Source organism: Vulpes lagopus, chromosome 12 (assembly GCF_018345385.1).
Source record: "Vulpes lagopus strain Blue_001 chromosome 12, ASM1834538v1, whole genome shotgun sequence".
In the NCBI taxonomy this organism is placed as follows: Eukaryota; Metazoa; Chordata; class Mammalia; order Carnivora; family Canidae; genus Vulpes; species Vulpes lagopus.
The window spans coordinates 80695765-80719616 of NC_054835.1; the positions used below are offsets into that span (position 1 = coordinate 80695765).

The 23852-nt window shown below is 37.0% G+C and overlaps 1 protein-coding gene across 1 annotated transcript in view; it reads right to left on the reverse strand.

The window, feature by feature from the left end:
* LOC121474078 (transmembrane protease serine 11F) overlaps positions 1-23852 on the reverse strand; it is a 49691-nt gene that overhangs the window by 5816 nt on the left and 20023 nt on the right. The window contains exons 4-8 of the mRNA XM_041726885.1: positions 13770-13837; positions 11777-11940; positions 9500-9538; positions 5332-5533; positions 846-1105 (exon numbers count right to left, since the gene is read on the reverse strand). Coding sequence (XP_041582819.1) covers positions 846-1105; positions 5332-5533; positions 9500-9538; positions 11777-11940; positions 13770-13837 — 733 coding nt within the window. The remainder of the gene's footprint in view (positions 1-845; positions 1106-5331; positions 5534-9499; positions 9539-11776; positions 11941-13769; positions 13838-23852) is intronic.

Sequence of the window (23852 nt, forward strand, 5' to 3'; positions counted from 1 at the left end):
AGGTATCTTTCAACACCCATGAGATGAGACAGATGAAAAGAAATATATTTTAAATTAACTAACCAAAATGAAAACTCTCAAAACATTCACAAAACACTTTATGCTTATAATCATCAGAAATCCTCATTAAAATGAGGAAGCATTTAAACAGAAAGAGAAAGAAAGAAAGAAAGAAAGAAAGAAAGAAAGAAAGAAAGAAAGAAAGAAAGAAAGAAAAGCTATATCATTGGGGCACCTAAGTGGCTCGGTCCATTAAGGGTCTGACTCTTGGTTTCAGCTCAGGTCATGGTCTCAGGGTTGTGAGATTGAGCCACATGTCAGGCTCTGCATTCAGTGTGGACTTTGCCCAAGATTCTCTCCCTCGCCTCTTCCTTCTGCCTCTCCCCCGCTACTCCTTTGTCCGTATGCTCTCTCTCTCTCCATAAATAAATACATAAATACATAAATAAATACATAAACAAATAAAATCTTTAAAAAGCTATCATTAAGACTGTGATCTGAAGTATATGCTAACTAGGAGTTTCTACCTCTGGGAAACACAATTTAGACTACTCCCTTGTAGTTCCGTAGTAGTATTTTGGCCCTTCTTGTAGCACCTAAAATTGTCCGTTTTTCTCTTCTCTATTAGCCTTTCCTCTTTTCACTGCTGCTCCAATTAATTGTGAACTCAAGGAAAAGGACCCGATTCCTTTTACTTTCTAACCATACCATCTTGTTCTGCTCTAGGCCATACACATTGGAAGCATCAACATTATTTTTACGAAAAGTATGAAAAGGGATTCCTAGGACAGCTCCTTAGAGTTCAAGATAAATTTGCACTAAGTATATTAGTTTGAACTACTCACCATCATCTACAATGGATCCGAAACCTGTGACAAATACACTTGTTTTAGGTGGCAACTTTATAGATGAATCTGGGAGGCAAACTCTCTGGACTATATTTGAAAACTCAACTCGAGTAGTAAGCTGAGCCAAAGCAATGTCATTTTCATTTGTTTCTCTGTGGTAGTTTTCATGAAGGATAATTTTCCCCAGACTTCGCTGCACTGCAGGTGGTGTTATAGTTGTACCAAAAGTAGCAATCCATTGCCTTGGGTCTTTATTTCTGCAAAAAAGTTAAGAGTAAGGTTTGTGATGTTTAACTGTATCTTTTAAAAGAGATTGAGATTGTATTTCTTGGCGCACCTGGGTGGCTCAGTGGTTGAGCATCTGCCTTTGGCTCAGGTCATAATCCCAGGGTCCTGGGATCGAGTCCCACATCAGGCTCCCTGCATGGAGCCTGCTTCTCCCTCTGCCTATGTCTCTGCCTCTCTCTCTCTCTTTCTCTTTCTGTGTCTCTCATGAATAAATAAATAAAATTTTTTTTAAAAAAAAGAGATGAAGATTGTATTTCTCCCAACTACTGGGATTATGCTCCTGAAAAATCTCTCTTGTGGGAGAATTTACCATTGTTGGCCTTATGGCAAATAGAGTTTAAAATATTAATGAGACAAGTGAGTGTATAAAAGCCCTTAAAAATATTTCACATCCTCTAAAATTAAAAGGAGCACAGCAGCTAATTAGAATTTGCAAGCTTTATTTTTATTAATAATAGTAATTGATATTTATAATTAATTGCCAATCTTTTAATTGTTAAAAACTCTTCAGATTCTTTCTTCTATAATTTCAATGAAATGTGTAGAAATTTATTTTGGTTTGTTTTGGATAATATGGATACTAGGAGGCATTTTCCGTCTGTATCAGACATTCCAACCATTCTTACTTTATGACTTACTTGTTTGCTCTTGTATACTGTAGCTTACTGTGATCTTTGACACAAAATGTGATCTTCCCTGCTTCACAAACACTTATGTGCACACTGGTTTGTTTCTCCACCGTCTGCCCATACACTATCCAGATATTGAAGAGCTAAGCAGATCTAATTCAGTGTCATGCTGTTAGACTCTCCCCTTGCCCCACCACTCCTGCTTTTGACCTGGTCTGGTCAGTCCCTTTTAGCATTTTTGAGGATCTTCCCCACATAGAAGCTTTTCTCTCCCACAAGCCTCCATTACAAGCAAATTCTCTCTAGTACTACTCTCTCTTTACCTCCCTATTCTTTCCCAAAGCTCAGTTTCCTGTTTTTCTACTTATCCCTGTGAAATATATAGAATCTTGAAATTGTCTGTGTAAAGGAAAATTATGTAGGAGATCACATGGAGAAGAATTCGTAAAGGGGGTTTCCTTGTTCATGCAGGATTACAGTGTTGGTGAATCATGAACTTCTAAATGTAGTAAAAAACCTGAAAAGATCAGTGATTTTCAAAGTATTCTCTACTGCCTTCAGGGATGAGCAGGCTTGGTGTGTCTAAGAGTGGGAGGAAGAAAGGAGGTGGGCATCACAAAGACCTGGAGATGGAGAAGGCTATTTTATTTATTTAATACTTTAAAGGAAGATTTTATTTGACGCAGAAATCTTAGGGCTGTACGACCCAGCAATTGCACTGCTGGGGATTTACCCCAAAGATTCAGATGCAGTGAAACGCCGGGACACCTGCACCCCAATGTTTATAGCAGCAATGTCCACAATAGCCAAACTTTGGAAGGAGCCTCAGTGTCCATAGAAAGATGAATGGATAAAGCAGCTGTGGTCTATGTATACAATGGAATATTCCTCAGCCATTAGAAACGACAAATACCCACCATTTGCTTCAACGTGGATGGAACTGGAGGGTCTTATGCTGAGTGAAGTAAGTCAATTGGAAAAGGACAAACATTATATGGTCTCATTCATTTGGGGAATATAAAAATTAGTGAAAGGGAATAAAGGGAAAGGAGAGAAAATGAGTGAAAATATCAGTGAGGGTGACAAAACATGAGAGACACCTAACTCTGGGAAACGAACAAGGGGTAGTAGAAGAGGAGGTGGGCGGGGGGTGGGGTGACTGGGTGATGGCAATGAGGGGGGCACTTGGCGGGATGAGCACTGGGTGTTATGCTGTATGTTGGCAAATTGAACTCCAATAAAAAAATTAAAAAAAAAGAAATCTTAGGGCTGAAGCATCCTTTTGAAAACTAGAAATCTGGAGGATACAAAGAAATATATGACTTGTCAGTCCTTAAGAGTTCATAGACTGAGTAGATCAAATAGAAATACCCTATCCCTGCATGTATTGTCCACTAAAAGGGATCTCATGGAATAGACTCAATTCAATCAATATTTTATGGATAAAGATACTGAAACTTAGAAGTTAAATGACTCACTCAGGTAAATGATATATCCAGTGGGTTAGTGTCAGAAAGAGATGGCCTGTGGCTCCTGACATGCCGTCAAGAACTTTGTTCCCACCCACACTGTGGCACAAAGATTGGGATCAATTTTCATGGACCTAAGGGTATGAAGATTGGTCTTAAACACAAGTCTTAAAAATACTCTATTTCTGTAGAAAAGATACACTTATAATAATTTCAAAGTTATTTGGATAATTGTGATATTCTCCTCAAAGTACACTGCATTTTTCTTTCATGATAGTATAATGCAAGGTGCAATTATAGCATTGGGAGAGTTATATCACCCCCAAAATTGAACTCTTTTTCTCCAGGACCATCACCTTTCCCAATTGTTTTGAATTATCACATTTGGCATAAAAATATGCTATAATATCTAAAAAATTCTTCTTTTGAGTCCACAACCACCCTTAACTGTCAAATTTCTCTGTTCCCATTCATTTAAAAACTCCTTGAAAGTGGTATCTAAACTCACAGAATCCAAGTATTTCTTCCAATTCTCTCTTGAATTTATTCCTCTCCCCATCATACCACTAATACTAGTGTCTCTTATGAAGGTCACCAGTTATGTCTACTTTATCACACTCAGTGGCTGATCTCTGTTAGATGATATCTCACACAGAGACTTCACTCGACCTGCTGAGACATGTTTTTCAATCATTGTATTTTATATTCTGCATTAGATATTAATAAATTGACATTCTGGATAATAAATTATCCCTAATTTATATAAACAAAGGTCAGTTATAAACTAAAATGGGGGGTGCCTGGGTGGCTCAGTCAATTAAGTGTCTGCCTGTGGCTTAGGTCAATTCCTGGAATTGAGCCCCACATCTGGCTCCCTACTCAGCAGGGAGCCTATTTCTCTCTCTCCTGCTCCCCCTGCTTGTGCTCTCTCTCTGTCAAATAAATAAATAAATAAATAAATAAATCTTAAAAAAAAAAAAAAAACCTAACATGAATGACACCCTCCAAAACAAGTGCAAAAATTGGAGAACTACATGAACTCCAAAATCAGAAAGCTTTAAATTAATGGAACTCAAGTTCCCCTAAAGCATGATGCTAATTATTTTGAGGGTTATAAATGTATATAAGTGACTCCCTTTTTTTCTCTAATGATAGAGTAACAATCACTTTAAATCCCCTGGACATGTTCATTATACCTCTACCCATAAAGAAAGGTGTAGACACCTTGGAACTATTTGGGTGTTACTCTTGGAAGAATGGCAAAGAGCCCCCTCATATACCAACCATAGTTTCCTCTGAAAAAGAGTGTGAACAATGCCACTGTCCAGGGCTTTATTCAGAGCTTTTGTCTTTTGAGAGTTTAAAAGAAGCCTCAGGGAGGAGAGAGGAGTTGTGCTTGATCTCCTGGGGCAACAGGAGGTCCATGTATGTGAACTGACACAGCTGAATCTTAGAAGTGATAGCTGTGAAAGCCCAAGCAGCGCACTCCTGTCAAGTCATATATGATGAGTTTTCAGAAAGGCAGTCAAACAGGATGGCAAGTCCCTCTTGTCATACACATACTTCTCTGAAACACACAGCTCGCATGGTTCTTAAAGGAAGAGCTCCAAGAGTGTTATCCTTCATTTTTGCTTACCTATAAAGGGATGGTGGATGTTGACAGAGAATAAAGGGGTTAATCAGAGAAAAAGAATGTTAACAGAAGCAGCTGAAAATATGATCTTAATTTAATGTTCTTCAGTACATGGAAGAGTTTATATTTGTTACATGTATAACAATCAGTCTTGACACTTAATTTATGATAGAGTAGGAAAGATAACACTAGTGTTATGATAATATGGGAAAATGCATGGTTGGAACCATAAGAGTGAAACAAACCAAACATCATAAATATTGAGAAAAGAGAGAAAGGAGCACATGAATGGGGAGTAGAGCAAAATGCATGATGCTCTAAAGCATCATGCATTTAGAGGACAGAGCAGGGTCCATTCCGAATGGAGTAAAAGAGAAACTGGTGAGCTAAACTTTCCCCAAGCGCTGAATTGGTGGCAATTGATGACCAGGCAAAGAAGACTCACAACAGCCCTGTGAACTTACTTGCGGAAGCAGTGAGCTGCTGTGAGCAGCCATGTGTTACTGATGAGGCTGGCTCCACACTGATGACCTGCCCCTATGAGCTGGAGACTGGCCTGCCATGGCCACTCTCCTTCCATGGCTGTTTCCCTCCCTTGGACAATCCTTTCAGTAGAAGAGGATGCTGGTAAAGGCATGTTTGAAGATGTCATCCTTATTCCACAGCCTGTCACAGAAATACATGTTAGCTTGTTTTCATGAAAAGGAGGACAAAAGAGCATACGCTGATTCGCATTGGGTGCAGATGCTTTGGCAGTCGCTTGTGCCTACTGTTCTTTAACCTTTTCCTGGGACTCAGTGTCTGAGGTTAGTCTGCAGGGGTCCTTCTGATCCTGTTGAGGTTCAGAAGAAATATTGACTAATCCATCAAGGCATCCAGTCTGGGGATTAACTTCTTGTCTCTCCCTATTAAGCATATATGGATGGATAAATAGAGAGGTAGATAAGTAACTTATTGGGCATTAAAAACATACAGGTCCACTGCTAAGTATTTGGATTTATTTATAGCAACAGACTTCTCAGATGAGAAAACTGAATCTTGGAAAGAGAACATAAATTTCTGGAGGTCACTCAGCTGGTGAGTGACATAAAATAAGGAGGATCTACATCAAAGCTTGTGTTCTTGCTCCTGAGAGAGGGCCCAGTGCTGAATACAGGTCATGATTCTCCCTTGACCTGAATTTATACATTGTCTTTGCAAGCCTTGAATTTAAAGTCTTAATAATGACCTTTTTTGGTTTTCTAAAACTTGAAACACTAGTTTTTAAAAAATTCTGATTCCCTGACAACAAACCTTTAATTTGTTAGAGCTCAAATCAACCTTAATAAGACTTGAAAGAATATTGATATATTTTATTAATGTAACTTTTATTTTCATTTTGTATTTATTTTTTAAAAGATTTTATTTATCTTTTAAGGAGGTGGTAAGGGGAGGGGAGGGACAAAGAGGAAGGAAGAGGGACAAGCAGACTCTGTGCTGAGCCTGGAGCCTAATGTGGAGCTCCACCTCATGACCTTAAGATCTTGATCTGAGCCAAAATCAAGAGTCAGACACTTAACTGACTGAGCCACCGAGGTGCCCTTATTTTTATTTTTTGGAAATAAGCTCTGTACCCATTGTGGGGCTCAAACTCATGATTCCAAGATCAAGAGTTGTGTGCTCTACCAATTGAGTCATCCAGGCGCCCCTATTAATATACCTTTTAATTATTTATATTTTTATTAAAAATGCTAGTTTTTTTCAAAGAGGAATTTTCTTCCAGAAACTTGTTAAAAATAGATGCCTGAAATCATATTTATAGATTCATCATAATTCCCTCAGAGTCAAATAGCTCCAGTTTAAAGTGACCATAAAATTGAACAAATGGAATTTCTAGGGTAATATAGTGTCTTATTGGTAGTGCCTAATACTTACTTCCTCTCCCACCTTCCTCTTATAATATACATGGAAGTAATACTAATATACATAATATCTACTAGTTTTGAGCAAAAACCTTGTATTCATGTTACATATATTTTCTCTGATTTTCATAATAGCTCTCTCTGATAGGTGTCATCTTCATTTGTAGATGAAAAGTCTGAGTCAATGGTATTTTTCAAAGGCAGAAGGAGCAAAATCACCACAACTTGAGGAAAGATAAGACAAAAATTATAAATTCTGATAGAAACTACAATATCCATCGGGGTTTGAAAGTAACTTTTTGGACTACCCAAACTCTATCAAGCCTGTGAACTAGAATTGTGTGGAGAAATCCTGGTAAGCTCTGACAAAGATTTTGGCTCACTGCTATTGTGATTCCCCAGCCCAGGAAATAAAACCACACCGCACTTGTTCCTAGCCAACCAGAAACTACAGTTTAAATTATCCCATTGTGACTCAAACACTTTTCTTCCTCTGTATCTATGCAGAAGCCACATTTCTTGACATACCATCCTACCAAGAGATACAGGACAAATGAGAAATTCTATGAAAATGTAGTGGTCTCAATGTGAACCCCTCAAATTTATGTTAAAATCCTAACCCTTAGAGGTGATAGTATTTGTATGTGGGGACTTTGGGAGATGCTTAATTATGAGGGTGGGGCCCTCATGAATGGGATTAGTGCCTTATTAAAGAGTCTCCAGAGAGATCCATAGCCCTTTCTGCTCATGGCATGATAATACTTTATTTTTTTAAGTTTTTTTTTTTTAAAGATTTTATTCATTTATTCATGAGAGACACAGAGAGAGAGAGGCAGAGACACAGGCAGAGGGAGAAGCAGACTCCATGCAGGGAACCTGACGTGGGACTCGATCCCAGGACTCCAGGATCACGCCCTGGGCCGAAGGCAGGTGCCAAACCACTGAGCCACTCTGGCTGCCCGCATGATAAGACTTTAAATCCGTGTTGGAAGAGGTCCCCCACTTGACCATGCTGGCACCTTGATCTGAAACTTCCAGCCTCCAGAACTGCGGGCAATCAATTTCTGCTGTTTATAAACTACCCAATCTATGATATTTTGTTACAGTACCAAGAAACTGAGATGCCTCATGAAAGCAATTTAAACAGTGAAAGGAAGAGCACTGACATCAGTAAATGCTGCATTTGGTGGTGCAAAGGGGGAGGTTGATGTAGTTTTCATAAACTCTGTATATAAGATCAAAACTTAAGCCTGCATCTAATGGTATAGCATGGTTAGGGCCCCTCAAATCAAATGATATATAAACTCAGAAGACAGACATATCTCTGAAAGTTATTTCCTACAAAACATTTTAGGACATGTGTTTGGTACCAACCAAGTTGAACAAGAAAATATGATCTTAATTTAATAAAAGCAGCCAAACATAAGGGAGAGAATAATCAGTGAGGAGACAAAACACAAGAGATGTCTATAATTAAATAAAATTCAACAAATCATAGACACGTCATACAGATATGAAATCCACATGGGAGAAGAGAAAAAGTTACACCAGACAACAGAGATAAGGGTTGTGGGGAGCAGAGAATTGATAAGATCTTTCTGAATGCAGAGAAAGTGACCTGAAATGGATCTAGAAATAATGATTGATACAGAGCACAGAAAATGGAATTCAAATAAATCATTTGTGTTCCTGAGGGGGGCAAAAAAGGACAACTGGAATGGAAATCAATCATCAGATTTATAATGGAAGAATATTTTTCCAGAATCAGGAAAAAAAAACAGTATACAGATTGGAAACATTCAAAATGTCCTAGTCAAAATTCAGTGCAAAATATACTTACATCTAGCTTTCTTGGGATAAGTTACAGGATAAAGATTTCCTACATTCATCCCAGAACAAAAGAGATAACCTACATAAGAATAAAAATTGCAGCAGCCTTAGATTTCTCCACTACAACAAAACACTAGTAGAAAGTGGAACAATGTGTATAGAATTTATAAGGGAAAGTGGATGACCCAACAATCCTGTAAGAAGTTGAGATAAAGGAAATGGGATGGGGAAGGCAGAAAATGTGCATGCCAGATATTTCAGCAAAAACAGAAGAAAACTGAGATATTTCAACAGGAAAAAGCCTAACTACTTACCACCTTAAAATATTCTTTTGAATTGTGAGAGAAAATAAAAAGAGAAATACTTAAAGATAATATTTTAAAAAACAATATTAGTTGCAAAACTTATAATAGCAAGAATTCTATGAAATTTGTGGGATTTTTTTTTATTACATCCTGCAAGTCATAAAACTTGAAATTGTAGGGGCATCTGAGTGGCTCAGTCAGTTGAGTGATCAATTCTTGATTTAGGCTTAGTTTGTGATTTCAGTGTCCTGGGATCAAGTCCTGCGTAGGGATCTATGCTCAGTGGGGAATCTACTGAAGATTCTCTCTCTGTCTGCCTCCCCTCTGTGCTCTCTCTCTCTGCCTCTCTAAAATAACTTTTTAAATCTTAAAAAAAAAAAAGAAAAAAAACCCTTGAAATTATATTTGGTGTAAATTATAAATTTAAATGCTTGAAATATTAAAAATAAGCAATAATAAAAGCATCAACTGTTTGGGTCACAAAAACAAAAGATGAGCAAAAAAGGCTTTATAAATTCTACTTCTAACTTTTCTGTGGCTTTTATTCATTATCTTTGCTATGAAACAGACAATTAATTGTGGGCTTTGGAACTTACGGCTGTTGAGAAGATTTCTCATCTTTTTGCTGTCAATAGCTGGAATAAACAAAACATTAAATTACTTGGTAGAAGAACATATCCCTGTTTTTTATGTGATTTTGTTCAAATAGTCACTATAAGAAATGCTTATTATCCAAAGCATCCATCTTTTAAGAGGGTATGAGATTTTTCATAGCCAAGTAATATATACATAATTCTGATTTGATTTGGTCCAAAATGTATAATTTTACTTTAAAATGAAAAGACAACACTGTTGTTTTCTAACTTTTGCTATGAGATCTGAAAAAGAAATGAGGAAATTAGGAAAGAATGGTAAGGATAAGTGTCCCTGATTGCCTTCTTTGGAGGTTCCGGTATAACTTGCGTAACAACCTCCAATTCCCATCACAACTGGTGCTCACTATATTAAATGTACCAGCCTATTTGTGTCAGGCATAACCCTGGTGGCCAGTGTTGAAAGGGAAGCTCCAGGGAGCTAAGAGCATCATAGGCCCCCCACAGCCCAGGTGGTAGCCCTGGTCTACAAAGAATAGGCTTTCATTCAGTGCAGGTTGCTGGCCTTCTCTTGCTAAGGATTCTTCCTCATGATGAATATTGTAGAAGGTTCCAGGTGAGGCCCAGGCATCAGAGGCATGAAGGTTTTTGACATCCAGCCAGTCCAAGAGCCCCATCAATATTACTTTATGCCTCTCTTCTGTGACATCTTTTTCCCTTCAAATTTCTCTTTGTGTTCATTTAAGTTTAGTTTCATTGCATTTGTTTGATGTTTGTTTTGTTTTGTTTATTTGACAGAGAAATTAGGGAAGTATATGATGATTTCCTCAGGAACACTGACTTCCTCAAGAGAGGGATGTGAGCACCAAACCCTACCAGAGGTTTCCTGGATGTTTCACTTCTCTTTATTTAATGAGAGATATATTTGTGGAAGAAAAAAAATATTTGTAGTAGAATTTTTGTTATTGAATATTGTCATAGAATATAGTTATTTTGATACTAAAACAACTGTGTAATAAAAAGTCAGTGTACATAACCAAGAAGTCTGAAAAATTATTTTTTTAAAAAATTGTAAAAATTACTTTTAAAAAAATTGCAAAAACACCCCCCCATCCCTTTAACATATCTTTTATGATGGATATTTTATTTTAGCATAAATGATCCTGCATTAGGGGCAAATATATTATCAGGAATTGAAATTTAATTTAAGATTGCCATTTATAGAATGCTGAAAAATATGTTTTACTTTGGAATATAATTAACACGTAAGGTGGATACCATATTCTTCACTATTTCTAATTACTTCATGAAAGTTGCCATTAATGTGTGTGAGCCTTCTATCCCAAAATGGACTTTAAGGATTTTCCTGATTTCTAACAGTGAAGAAATTACCTTTAGACAATATTTTTCTTAAATTTATTGATGCTTCAGGGAGAAAAGACTTTCCAGTCCAAAGGGCAAGACTTATTTATTGATAATAAATCAGAAGTAGCTGCCCTTGCAGTACTTAATCTGAACAGTGAGCACGACTGGACACTTACTATGTGTAATACTTACGCTAGCATTTGGGGGGAGGGGTAAGGAACTAAAAAGACACATTACCTGACCTTGAACTTAGCATTTGAAACACATTATTATGCCTCTCAGTTTGGATTCCAAGCTGTGAAATAATTTTAATTTCTTAGCGTTTTTACCTCATTTTCTTCTACTTTCAGGGAAAAACAAAAGTTTTCTGATTTTGTTTTGTGAGAAATAAATAAGGGAAATAAATGACCCATCATTTTAAACTGGAAATAACCTACAGAACTTCACAGATCATGTCAATGGTTCACCCTCCAGATTTAAATCTTCATAAAGATGTTTGTTTCCCTGGTACTGTAGAAGCTAACCCCCAGAACTGACCTGTAAAGATCTCTGGGAGTCAGAACACCTGTGATTAATTTTAGCCCCAAGGCTTCCTAGGTCCATGACTTACATCTTCCTTGAGTCTCAACTTCCTTAAAATGGTGAAAATTATACCTACCCTCTCATGCTTTTGAAAAGATCCAACATTATATATGGGGAAAAACTTAGAGACCTTAGCAAAAGCCCTCATCAAATATGAAAATAAATTCCTAAAATTAAACTTTGCCTTGTAGTGAATTTTTATTTTAGTTTTATTCCACACCAATATGCATGTATCAGTGGTAAAGTCTTAAAATGGGAGAAGACATTGATCTAAATTCTTATGAAAAATAAAGAGGATTGCAAGGGAACCACAAAGATGGTAAAAAGACTTACATGTGAGTGTAAAGGATGGTCTGTTTATAGTCAAAGGCAACTGCTTTGTCTTCAGACTTTCAGATAAAATCCTTTCAATTTTTTTCTTAATTCCCTCAGCACTATCAGTAGATGGGTATCGAAACATGAGCACCATAAGAATTTTCATACCGTGTTCATCTGGGCTGAAAGCAAAAAAAGCAGATAAAGCTACCTCTCTATTCATTAACTATTTTTATCTATTAAGATTCATATTAAATTTTTAAAAAGAGTGGATGAAATAGGTGTACATCAGATTTCTAAATTATTTCTAGAAATACTAGCTCAGATACATAGCTGAAAAAATTTGTTCTTGCTCCTTACTTAGCTCATAATCTGCAGGGGGGTTGGGAAAAGAGATGTTCATGAAATCATGCTTCATACGCACTTGTTTAAATTTAATTTGCTTTTTTAAGACAGTCTGGACCATCATAATGAACATCATTTTTCAATAGTGAAATGGCAGAGACAATGTTTTTTGTTCATGAAACCCAGTTACGTTTGCCTCTTGAGCACAAAGCTAGATTTCATTTCCTGGCCTCCTTTGCAGTTCATTGAAACTCTAGTGAATTCTGGACAATGGAATGTGGACAGAAATGACATACCCCACCTCCAACCTGGCCTCTGTAACCTCCCATACCATCCTTCATACTTTCACTTTTCCCGTATTGCCAACCAGATGCGGAATCCAGTAGGCAATTCCATTCTACTTCCCTCCTAGCATCCATATCTCTGTTGCCACTTCTGACTCTTTGGACTATGTTATGGAGATGGAGTAAACCTTTACTGTGTTAAACCATTTATATTTTGGGACTTGATGGTCAGTTAATATGTGTTTTTAAGTGGATAATTATTGAAAGCACTTATTAAAGGAAATCCTTTGATAAAGGGATCACATATTATACTGTAATGTATAGGTCTAGAAAGCCTCCAGTTGCCCTTCAGAGGAAAATTTAACTTTAAAACAAAGAATCAGAGAAGGAAGGAAGGAGGGAGGGAAGAAAGAAGGGAGAAAGTAAAGAAGGAACAAAAGTGGAGAGGGGGAGAGAAGACAAGGCAGGAGCTCCCTAACCATGTGTATATGTACTTTACCATCAAGAAGTGAAGCAGACAAGTACGTATTACAAATATTTATATTTGAATATGGATTGATAGCCAAAGAAAAAGTTTAAAATTTTCCATCAAAATGGGTAGAAAATCTCTCTCTCTCTCTCTCATTAATAAAATAAATAAAATTTAAAAAAAAGAGTGGGGAGTGTCTGGGTGGCTCAGTAGTTGAGTGTCTGCCTTTGGTTCAGGTCGTGATCCTGAGGTCCTGGAATCGAGTCCCACATCGGGCTCCCTGCAGGGAGCCTGCTTCTCCCTCTGCCTGTGTTTCTGCCTCTCTCTGTGTGTTTCTCATGAATAAAATAAACAAAACATTTTTTTAAAAATGGGTAGAAAACAAGATATATTATTCCAGTAAATGTCAAGCATTTTGGACATGATATAAAAAGTATATTCAAGATGGATTCTAATAATTTATTTGAGTCTCTTACAACAAACATGTTCAATTTATATTACTGCCTTTTAGCAGAAGTAAAAATGAAAAGGTATTAGAAATAATAAAAATGCAATGGCATTAAGGAAAAACGTTATTACACAGAAAGTCGTGATCTGTTGTTGGTTAGGCTTAGAATGAGGATAATTAAAAAGAGCTGATCTAAATTCTCGTTAGCCCTGAGCTGAAGGAGCAAGTGTGTCACCTGTGCCATTCCTCCCCTTCCAATGTCTACTTTGACATTGCCTCTTGACATTGGGCATTTTACCTCTTCTTATTGTGACTGGGAAATACCTATGCAGCATAAGGTGGACTGCTCAGGATTTATGAAATATCTATATTTCTGCAAAGATTTGCCTGGGGGAGGTGGGCAGTCATGTTAATCAAGTGTTTCTCAAGGGTACGGCTGTGAAGTTGTGAACTAAGTTTACATACCTCAGTTTGATAACATGAGATTTGATAAACCGACCTCCTCCAGAAGAACGTCGAAATATCCTGGACATCTGGTTAGAAAAATTAAATGAGAGAAGTATTAGTTATGGAACAGTTGGTTACTTCTTGGTTTTTCTAGAGTTGAGGCAAAGACAATTTTGGTTTATTCCCAGATTGGAACTGGTTTATCATAGTGGTAAGACTAAAAGAGATTTTAATAGAGATTTTAATCCTTGCAGAAATGAAAACTTTAACAAAATCGTTACAGTTATCCTGTAAAAAAGGATAAAAACAATATTTACCTCATAGAGTTTTTTTGAAGATTAAATAAAGTAATGTTTATCACACATTTCACACCTTACCTGGCATACAGTAAACTATTGATAATGTTCATTTTGACTATTGTCAAGTGAATTTAAGTATCTGTACTATTTTTAAAGGCAGCATAGCATCCTCACTTTTAATTTAATTTAATTAATTTATATTTTTGAGAGGGAGAAAGAGAGTGAACATGAGCAGGGTGGGGAGGTGCAGAGGGTGAGAGAGATAATCCCAAGCAGGCTCTACACCCATTGAGGAGCCTGATGCGAGGCTGGATCTCATGACCCTAAGATCATGCATGACCTGAGATGAAATCAAGAGTTGGACGCTTAACTCACTGAGCCACCCAGGCACCCCAGCATCCTCACTTCTAAGAAAGCCCACACTAAGTTTGTTTTATTCTTAAATGTGGCACCTAGTCCCCCATTTGTATTAACTCGTTGCTCTCTTAAATGATTATCCCATTACTAGAGCATTTGTCACAATAAGAAACAATGTGTGTTATTTGACTCTGACACCCTCACTTGTGAGTCACCTCTCCGTGGCAGGCAGGCGTTCACAACTCCTATCAGCTTTGGGAATAAGTTTCGCCACCCTTCATGGGGTCAGCATTTCATTACTCAGCTTTTCCAGCCTGTGACATTGAAGGATTTAGATGCTCAGTGAGCTGATTTCCCAGGACCTAATTCCCGAAAGACTATTGAGGTGGTGCCTCACAGGAAGAAGCACTAGACTGAGAGCCAGAAATCAGAAATTATAAGTCCACATAAGTTTACATAAGACCCACCTTCCTGGTAAATCTTGCACCCCCAGTACTACACCCTCTGGGCAGAGGGAATATTGCCTCCCACCCCACAAGATTTCTCCTCTCCCTGACTCCTTTAAACTAGTAACAATGCTCAGTAGACTTTACCTACTAAATATTGAATCTCCCTCCCTTCACTTAATTCCACTATGGTCTAAGATCAACTCCTCCAAAACTTGTGCCTGGGCCTCTAGCCCCTCGTTGGCATGTTTATGTGATTCCACTCTGTCCTTTCTCCTCTCAGTTGCTCCCCAGCAATGCTACCAACCAGGTGATACGCCTGAAGTGCAAAACTGAGTATGTTACACTCCTGCCTCAAGCTCTGTGCTTCCCTTAGTGTGAGCTCCACAATCTTACGCTTTCATTAGCTCTTGCCCCACCCCTACCTTCAAAGGCTATTTTCTTATCTTCCGAACTACTTGCTCTTTCCTAATCTCACTAGACTGGTTCATACCTCTATGGCTTTGCACATTCATTTCCTTCTTCCTACAATGCACTTTTTTTTCCCCTCTAGCAATTCCTTTAATGACAATTCTGTCAGTATCCAGACACTCCGGTGACAAATAAGTTTTCTTTGACTTGCCCTCCCCAAAGTTCAACACTCCCTTATTTGGGCCACCCAGCATCATACCAGTGTGTTCCTTTCCCACTCTGGCCTGTGAGCTATATGATGGTAGGGAGTGGGTCTGATCCATCTTTTTATCTTCAGTGTTTTGAACACTGCCTGGCCCACAGTAAACATTCAATGCATGTGGGCAGCCCCGGTGGCTCAGCGACTTAGCGCTGCCTTCAGCCCAGGGTGTGATTCTGGAGACCCCAGATCGAGTCCCATGTAGGGCTCCCTGCATGGAGCCTGTTTCTCTCTCTGCCTGGGACTCTGTCTCTGTCTCTGTCTCTCTCTCTTTCTCTCTCTCGAATAAATAAATAAAATCTTAAAAAAAAAAAAGATAAATCAACAATATGGTAAAGAGAAGAAGATAACAACACACTGTTCTGTTTTATCTGCAAATCATGTTGCCAAGTATAAATAAAATCCACGGGAGGGCAGCCCTGGTGGCCCAGCGGTTTCAGCCTGGGATGTGGTCGTGGAGACCCTGGATCGAGTTCCATGTCAGGCTCCCTGCATGGAGCCTGCTTCTCCCTCTGCCTGTGTCTCTTCCTCTCTCTCTATCTCTCTGTCTGTCATGAATAAATAAATAAAATTTTTTTAAAAATCCACGGGAATCTAAAGCAAGGTGGGAGCCAGGAGCCTCCAGTGGTGAAATCCTTTTGTAGGTCACTCCAGGGATCTGGATCACTTCTGAGTGATGATTTCATTAAGCTTCTCTGAGCTCATTTTATTTCCATACCTCAGGGAACAGGGAGAAAGTCCAATGTTAAGGTCTCTAGCACTTTATATACGTGTCTTCTGAAATTCTGAACTGTACACATGATAGCATTTGGGGAAAGACCTTGATTCTGTCAGACCAGAGTATAAGAAAGTACTAAGACTCTACTCAAACTAAAATGTGATTCGGAGCAAGACTATCTTCCCCTGAGGAGTCAACCTCTGTTTAAAAATGGGTGAATTCTTGGTACAGTACAGTATTGGTGTGACTAATAATAGCTTACTTGTACTAAGTCCATACTACGGGGTATGCATTGAGCCAGTTCCTTTGTTTAAACCTCATACTACTTAGAAGTAAAGTATTTTTTAAATTCTCATCAGCCTTATTTTAAAGATGAAGAAACTATATCACGACACCCAGGTAAACTTCTCTAAGGTGGCATAGGGAGTGCTGGTTCTGGCACATGCCGAGGAAACCTGGCTCTAGAGCTTGTGTTCCTAAGTATACTAAGTGACATTGAAGATCCTGAGTTTCTTATATACGTGATGACAGATGTTTAGGTTGGTGAGGGGTAGAGAAGACCTGCCGCAGGAAACCCTTTAAAGGGCCTCAAATACATCTTTTATTTCCTGAATCCAAACTTTGTAAAAAAAAAAAAAAAAAAAAAAAAAAAAGATCATCTCTTGGGAGTTTTTGTTTTGTTTTGTTTTGTTTTTCTGCTTCTGAAAAACTGTTCCTTTTCAGACATCTATTCATCACTATAAGCAATTTCTGGAGAAAATTAACTTACTGCTTATATTTTTCTACTGAGAACTCAGTAATGTTACATTTAGTCCAAATTACAAAAACTAATTATATCCTTCCCTTTTTATGGTCCAAACCAAAGAATAGATTTTTTTTTTTAAATTACTCTGTCTAAACCAAGATAGAATCTAAGCTAAAATGGGAAGAAAATCTCACCCTAAAATCAGATCCCACTTGTAGTCCTTGGTTTGAACTCCGGCATCAAAAAACAAAACGACATGTTTGAAACAATACTTGTGACTCTGACTAATAGTATATCCAGTTACTATCTTCCACAAGCTTGAGCTTGCCCCTTCCCTCTGGCTGGGAACTGCATGCAGATTAAGTCTTCATGAAAGATCAGTAGTTACTGGATGCCAGCTAGGGAATCCCTTTCCAGGTCCACCCATGAAAATAAGTCAGGCAAGTTCTGCAGATTTTCTGCGACTGTCAGGGGAATATGTAACAGCAGAGGGTGAATACACCAATAAAACAAATCCGTTGTCCCTTTCTTCTCCAGGAAAACTTCCTGCTAGCTCAAAGGGATTTTTCCTTCCCCTGAACTCTTAAAATACTTTTTGTTCACATCATATATATTTGACAATTGTATTCTGTACTATGACAGCTCTCATACTGCCATATCATCTTGTTTTCTAATCTATCTAGTTTCTATTTTTTTCTGTGCACAGGCTTTCATACATAAACCATAATACAAACTCCAATAAGGAAGAGACTATACTATTTAGACCTTGGCATTCTTCACAGTCTTGCACAAAATAGGTGCACAATAACATTTTCATTAACTGATTTATTCTCTAGCTGTGGTTAATCGTAAACAACAGTGCAAAGGGAAAAATGCCAGCTTTTGCATCTCTTCATGACTCCTTTACTATATTCCCTTTCCTTTTTACTCATTTATTTATTCACTCAATGCAATTGATTAGGAATATTATATGCTTAAGGCACTGTGAAAACACTGGATAAAAATCAGTAAACAAAAATCTATGGTCCTTGGACTCATAGAATATATGAGTTGATTACAGACAGTAATCAACAAAAATGAATTAATTACAAGAGACAACTAATATAATAAAGTAATGGAGGAAAATGGCTGGGGGTCTATAATATATAAGGGTTCTCCAAGAGGGACATTTAAGTGGTATCTGAAAGAGCAGAATGAATAAGCAACAAAAAGAGTAAGATCATGAGACAATCTTCCAGGTAAGAAGAACAGAATGTGCAAAAAGAAGGCCAATATGGTTAGAAAACAGTAAGCAAGGAAGAGAGTGTAGACACTGGGGGAATAATAGTCAGAGCCAGGGCACTAAGTTCCTTGGAGGACTTCACAAAAAGCTTGGATCTTATTCTATGCACATTTGGAAGCCACTTATGAAATTTTAAGCAAAATAATATATAATATGTTTTTAAAGGGTCATGTAGACAAGATATTAGAAGTGGCCTGAGTGGAAGCAATGATTTTGGTGAGCTACCTATTTGAGGTAATGCATTAGCTAGCTCCAGGATGGAGACAGTGAATTAGAAGTAGAAACATCACTTGTGAACGGACTAGACATGAGGATGAGGGAAAATAGTATTCTAGCAACTAGATGGATGTGATGTCATTTGTTGAGTGGAAAGAAATAGGAATTAGAGAGTGAGAAAGGGAACAACTTCTAAGAATTGGATTTAGATATAACATCAAGATGCCTGTGAGATATCCAAGTGGAAATGTCAAGTAGACCATTGAATGTACAAGTCTAGAGTTCAGAGATATGTGGCTTAGAGATTAAAATTTTAGAATTAAAGTTATTCTATACTCACTGGTACTTCCCCCTACATCCCCTTTTTGCTGCTAAGAGAACCCTTTTTTTCCTATAGAGAACTCATTCCATATGGTCCAGGTGGAGCTAAACTTGCCCCTTCTCCCATTTACCACAAAGGTGGCACAGGTTTATTCTCTTGGTCACAGTGATTAGTGTAGGGTTGAGGAGATATTCCAATTTTGGCCAGCTAGATTGGTTCTTCAAATTTTCCTACAAGTGCTATTATGAAAAATTGTCTTTTCCTGCTTCAGTGTTTCCTGGAAACGTGTGAATATAAAGTACATGTAAGCTATGTCATCTGCCACATGGAGAAAGCTTGACATTATTTGTGCCTCTGAATCCCACCATACCTGAATTCAAATGAATCTCTAGATTTTTCCAATAATCTTCTTGCCCTCCTTCCTCCCTTTCTCATATGTTTTTTCCTCCCTCCCTCCCCCTTCTTTCTTTCCTTCTTTTCTTTGATGTGTTCATTGGGTTTCTGCTTTCTACCCAAACTGTCCTGTTTATTATGAGAATTTACAGAGCAACAAAAGAAAAAGAAGCAAAATCAGGATGATGTCTTGGATGATCCAGAGGCCTAGGCCAGTGGGAACTTTATTGTCGCCTACAAGCAAATAAAATTTTTCCTCTTTCTTAGGAAATTTATTTAGAAGCTGACTTCACTCACAGATGATGAACTGTGGTAAAAAAGGAATTGTAGCAGATATTTTTCCCTATCTAAACTACATTTACTGGGCAAGTGCACTAATGCTCCAGGATCTATAAGTGTTGATTGGTAATAGCTCACACCAACACTTCTCCAGAGACTTGCCCTTGCCTGACTTGAGCACCTTACTTACCGATGTCTGGGAGCTTGTGTCCACTTTCCTTGGGCAGTCCTTATTGGTATAACACAAACAGCCCAGGCCTCTTACCTCTAGGTGAAATTACCTCTGTGATGTAATTTAGTACTAACCTTTTGGATTATTCGGAGCATTGATTTTCAAAGTGAAGCTAATGATTCATTGAGGCTGCAAAAGGTATTCAAACTTTGTTTATATTTATTTTTAAATTAAAAAACAAGTTTTCATAGCACTGGCGTTTAGGTGTGGAATCTACAGAAAGTGCACTAATTATTGAATGTCGCCAAGAGGAAAATGAGGATCAGTCTGTATTAGAATGAGAAACCAGCTCAGTGCTAGTCTTAGAATAGGTACTCAGTAATTCCTTGCTATATTACATTGAATTAAATAGTCATACTTCACTCATTGATTTTAACATAATTAAAGTAGTAATTCTTAGTGAGAAAACAATTATTATCTTTTTTTAATTACTGTATTAGTAATTTTAACTCTGCTAATAACAATGGATTGTTTATCAAAACATAAATCCATTTTTCAAACAAAACAGTTCTGTGGCAAAACCTATCACACATCTGCCTCTGAGATTTCAGATGAGCCTTGGGGTAGAGAATGACACTAAAGAAAATAACTATCTTTAAAAAACTTATGCTGAACATAACATTGGAGCACCTAAATATATAAGACAAGTATTAATAGAAATGTAGGGAGAAATAGGCAGCAATAAAATAATAGTAGAGAATTTCAATATTCCCACTTAAAACAATGAATAGATGATCCAGTCAGAAAGTCAATGCAGAACCAGTGAACTTGAACAATGCTATAACCAAATGGCCCTAGAGACATGTTAGAACATTCCATCCAAGAGCAGCAAATACACATTCTTCTCAAGTGTGCATGGAACATTCTCTAGGATAGATCATATGTTAGGACACAAAACAAGTCTCAATAAATTTAAGAAGATTGAAATTGTATCTTTTCTGATCACAATAGTAAAAACTGGAAATCAATAACAATAGGAAAATAAGAAAATTCACAATTATGTGGAAATAAAACAACACATTCTTGAGTAACCAATAAGTTAGAGAAGAAATCAAAAGCAAAAAAAAAAAAAAATCTTTAAAAAAAGGCAAAAAATCTTGAGAAAAGTGAATATGAATATACAACATGCCAAAACAAGCAATGCAGAAAAAGCAGTTCTAAGAGGGAAGTTTATAATGATAAGCACCTACAGTAAGAAAAAAGAAAGGTCTCATGGGGTACCTGGGTGACTCAGTCAGTTAAGTGTCTGTCAAAGTGTCCCTTCAGCTTGGATCTTGATCCCAGGGTTCTGGGATCAAGCCCCTGTGTCATGCTCCCTATTCAGCAGAAGCCTATTTTTTCCTCTCTCTCTCTCCCTGCCCATGCTCTCCCTCACACTCTCTCTCTCAAATAAATACAAAAAATATTTTTTAAAAAAGTCTCAAATGAACAACCTAATTTTATACCTTAAGGAACTAGAAAAAAAAATCTAAAAACATTCCAAAGTTATCAGATGGAAGGAAATAATAGACCAAAGCAAAAATAAATGAAATAAAGACTAGAAAAATGATAGAAAAGATCAATGAAACTAGGAGTTGGCTTTTGGAAAAGGTAAAGAAAATTGACACACCTTTAGTTAGACTAAGAAAAAAAGGGAGAAGAATCAAATAAAATCAAGAATGAAAGAGGAGACATTACAACTGATATCACAGAAATAAAAAGGAAAGGATGATAGGAGACTACTGTGAACAATTATAACCCAACAAATTGGATAACATAGAGGAAATGGGTACATTCCTAGAGCCATGCAACCTATCAAAATCAAGTCATGAAGATACAGGAAATCTGGAGACCAATAACAAAAAAGAGATTGAATAATTTTGCAACAAAGAAAAGTCCAGGACCAGATGGCTTTAGTGGCTAACTCTACCAAACTTTTCTTGAATTGATACCAATAATCTCAAACTCTTCTAAAAAAATCAACAGGGAGAAACACTTCTAAACTCATTTTAGGGATGCCTGGGTGGCTCAGCAGTTGAGTATCTGCCTTTGGCTCACAGCATGATCCCAGTTCAGAGATCAAGTCCCACATCAGTCTTCCTGTGAGGAGCCTACTTCTCCCTCTGCCTATGTCTCTGCCTCTCTCTCTGTGCCCCTCATGAATAAATAAATAAAGTCTTTAAAAAAAAAAAGAACTTTAAACTCATTTTATGAGATCAGTTTTACCCTGATACCAGATGACTACAAGAAAAGTGTAGGCCAATATTCCTGATGGAATATGGATGCAAAAATCCTAAACAAAATACTAGCAAACCAAATTCAACAGCACATAAAAGGTCACACACCATAATCATATAAGTTTTATCCCTGGAATGCAAGGATGGTTCAACATAAATGCATTGATTAAATGTTAATATACCATATTAACTGAATGAAGAATAAAAATCATATGATCATCTTAATGCGTACAGAAGAAACATTTGATAAAATTCAACATCCTGTCATGATTAAAAACTCTTAATAAATTACGCATGTACCTTAACATAGTAGCTAACATAGTCAATGATGAAAAGCTAAAAGCTTTTCCTTTAATCAGAAATGAGACAAGGATGCCCATTCTCATTACTTCTATTCAGCTCAGTGATGAAAATCTCAGCCAGAGCAATCAGATAAGAAAAACAAATAAAAGCCATCCAAATCAGAATGGAAGAAGTAAAACTCTCTCTGTTAACAGAATGTGCTTACAGTAGAAAACCCTAAAGATTTCACATACCCCCCCCCACAAATCTGTGAGAACTTATAAATGGATTCATTAAAACCGCAGAATGCAAAATCAAAATACAAAATTCAGTCACATTTCTATACACTAATAATGAACTATCTGAAAAAGAAATTAAGAAAATAATACCATTTTCTTTTTTAAAAGATTTTATTTATTTATTTTACTTGAGAGAGAGAGTGAGCATGCATGAGCAGGGGAAGTGGCAGGAAAGGAGAGGAAGAGAATCTCAAGCAGACTCTGAACTAAGCACAGAGCTCAATCTGGGGCTTGATCTCACAACCCAGAGATCAATAATACCAATTTCAATAGTATCAAGAAGAATAAAATATGTAATAGTAAATTTAATCACGGAGGTAAAAGATATGTACACTGAAAATTGTAGAACATTAATGAAAGAAATTGAAGACAAATAAGTGGAAAGATATCCTACATTCATGGATTGGTAGATTTAATATTGTTAAATGTCCTTTCTACCCAAAGCAATCTACAGATTCAATATAATCCCTATGAAAATTACAATGCATTTTTCACAGATGGAAAAAAACAATCCTAAAATATATACTGAACCACAAAAGACCCTGAATAGCCAAAGAAATCTTGAATTCAATCTTGAATTCTTTGAGGAACAAAGCTGGAGGCATCATACTTCCTGATTTCAAATTATATTACAAGGTTTTAGTAATCAAAATAGTATGGTTTTGGCATAAGAACAGATATATAGACCAATATAACAGAATAGAGTGCCCAAAAATAAAACCATGTATATATGGTCAACTAATCTTTGACAAGGTCACCTAGAATACATAATGGGGAAAGGATAGTCTCTTCAAGAAATTGTCTTAGGAAAACTAATTTTTCACATGCAGAAGAATGAAGTTAGATCCCTATCTCACTCCATATACAGAATCAACTAAAAATAGATTAAAGGCTTAAATTTAAGACCTGAAACCATGAAACTCCTAGAAGAAAACGTAGAGAAAAAGGTCCTTGACATTGGTCCCGGCAATGATTTTTTAGATGTGACACCAAAATCAGGCAAAAAAATAAAGATAAAACACAACAAAAATAAACAAGTGAGATTATATCAAATTAAAAGCTTCTGCACAGCAAAGGAAACCATCAGCAAAATGAAAAGGAATCTATGGAATGGGGGAAAATATTTGCAAATTGTAGAATTATTCATAATAGTCAAGATATGAAAACAACCTAAATATTCATTTGTTGATAAATGGATAAAGCAAATGTGATATATGCACACAATGGAATATTATCCAGCTTTGAAGAAGAAGGAAATCCTGCCATTTACAACATGAATGGATTTGGAAAATTATGCTAAATGAAATAAGACCGACACAGCAAGACAATGCTATATGATTTCAAT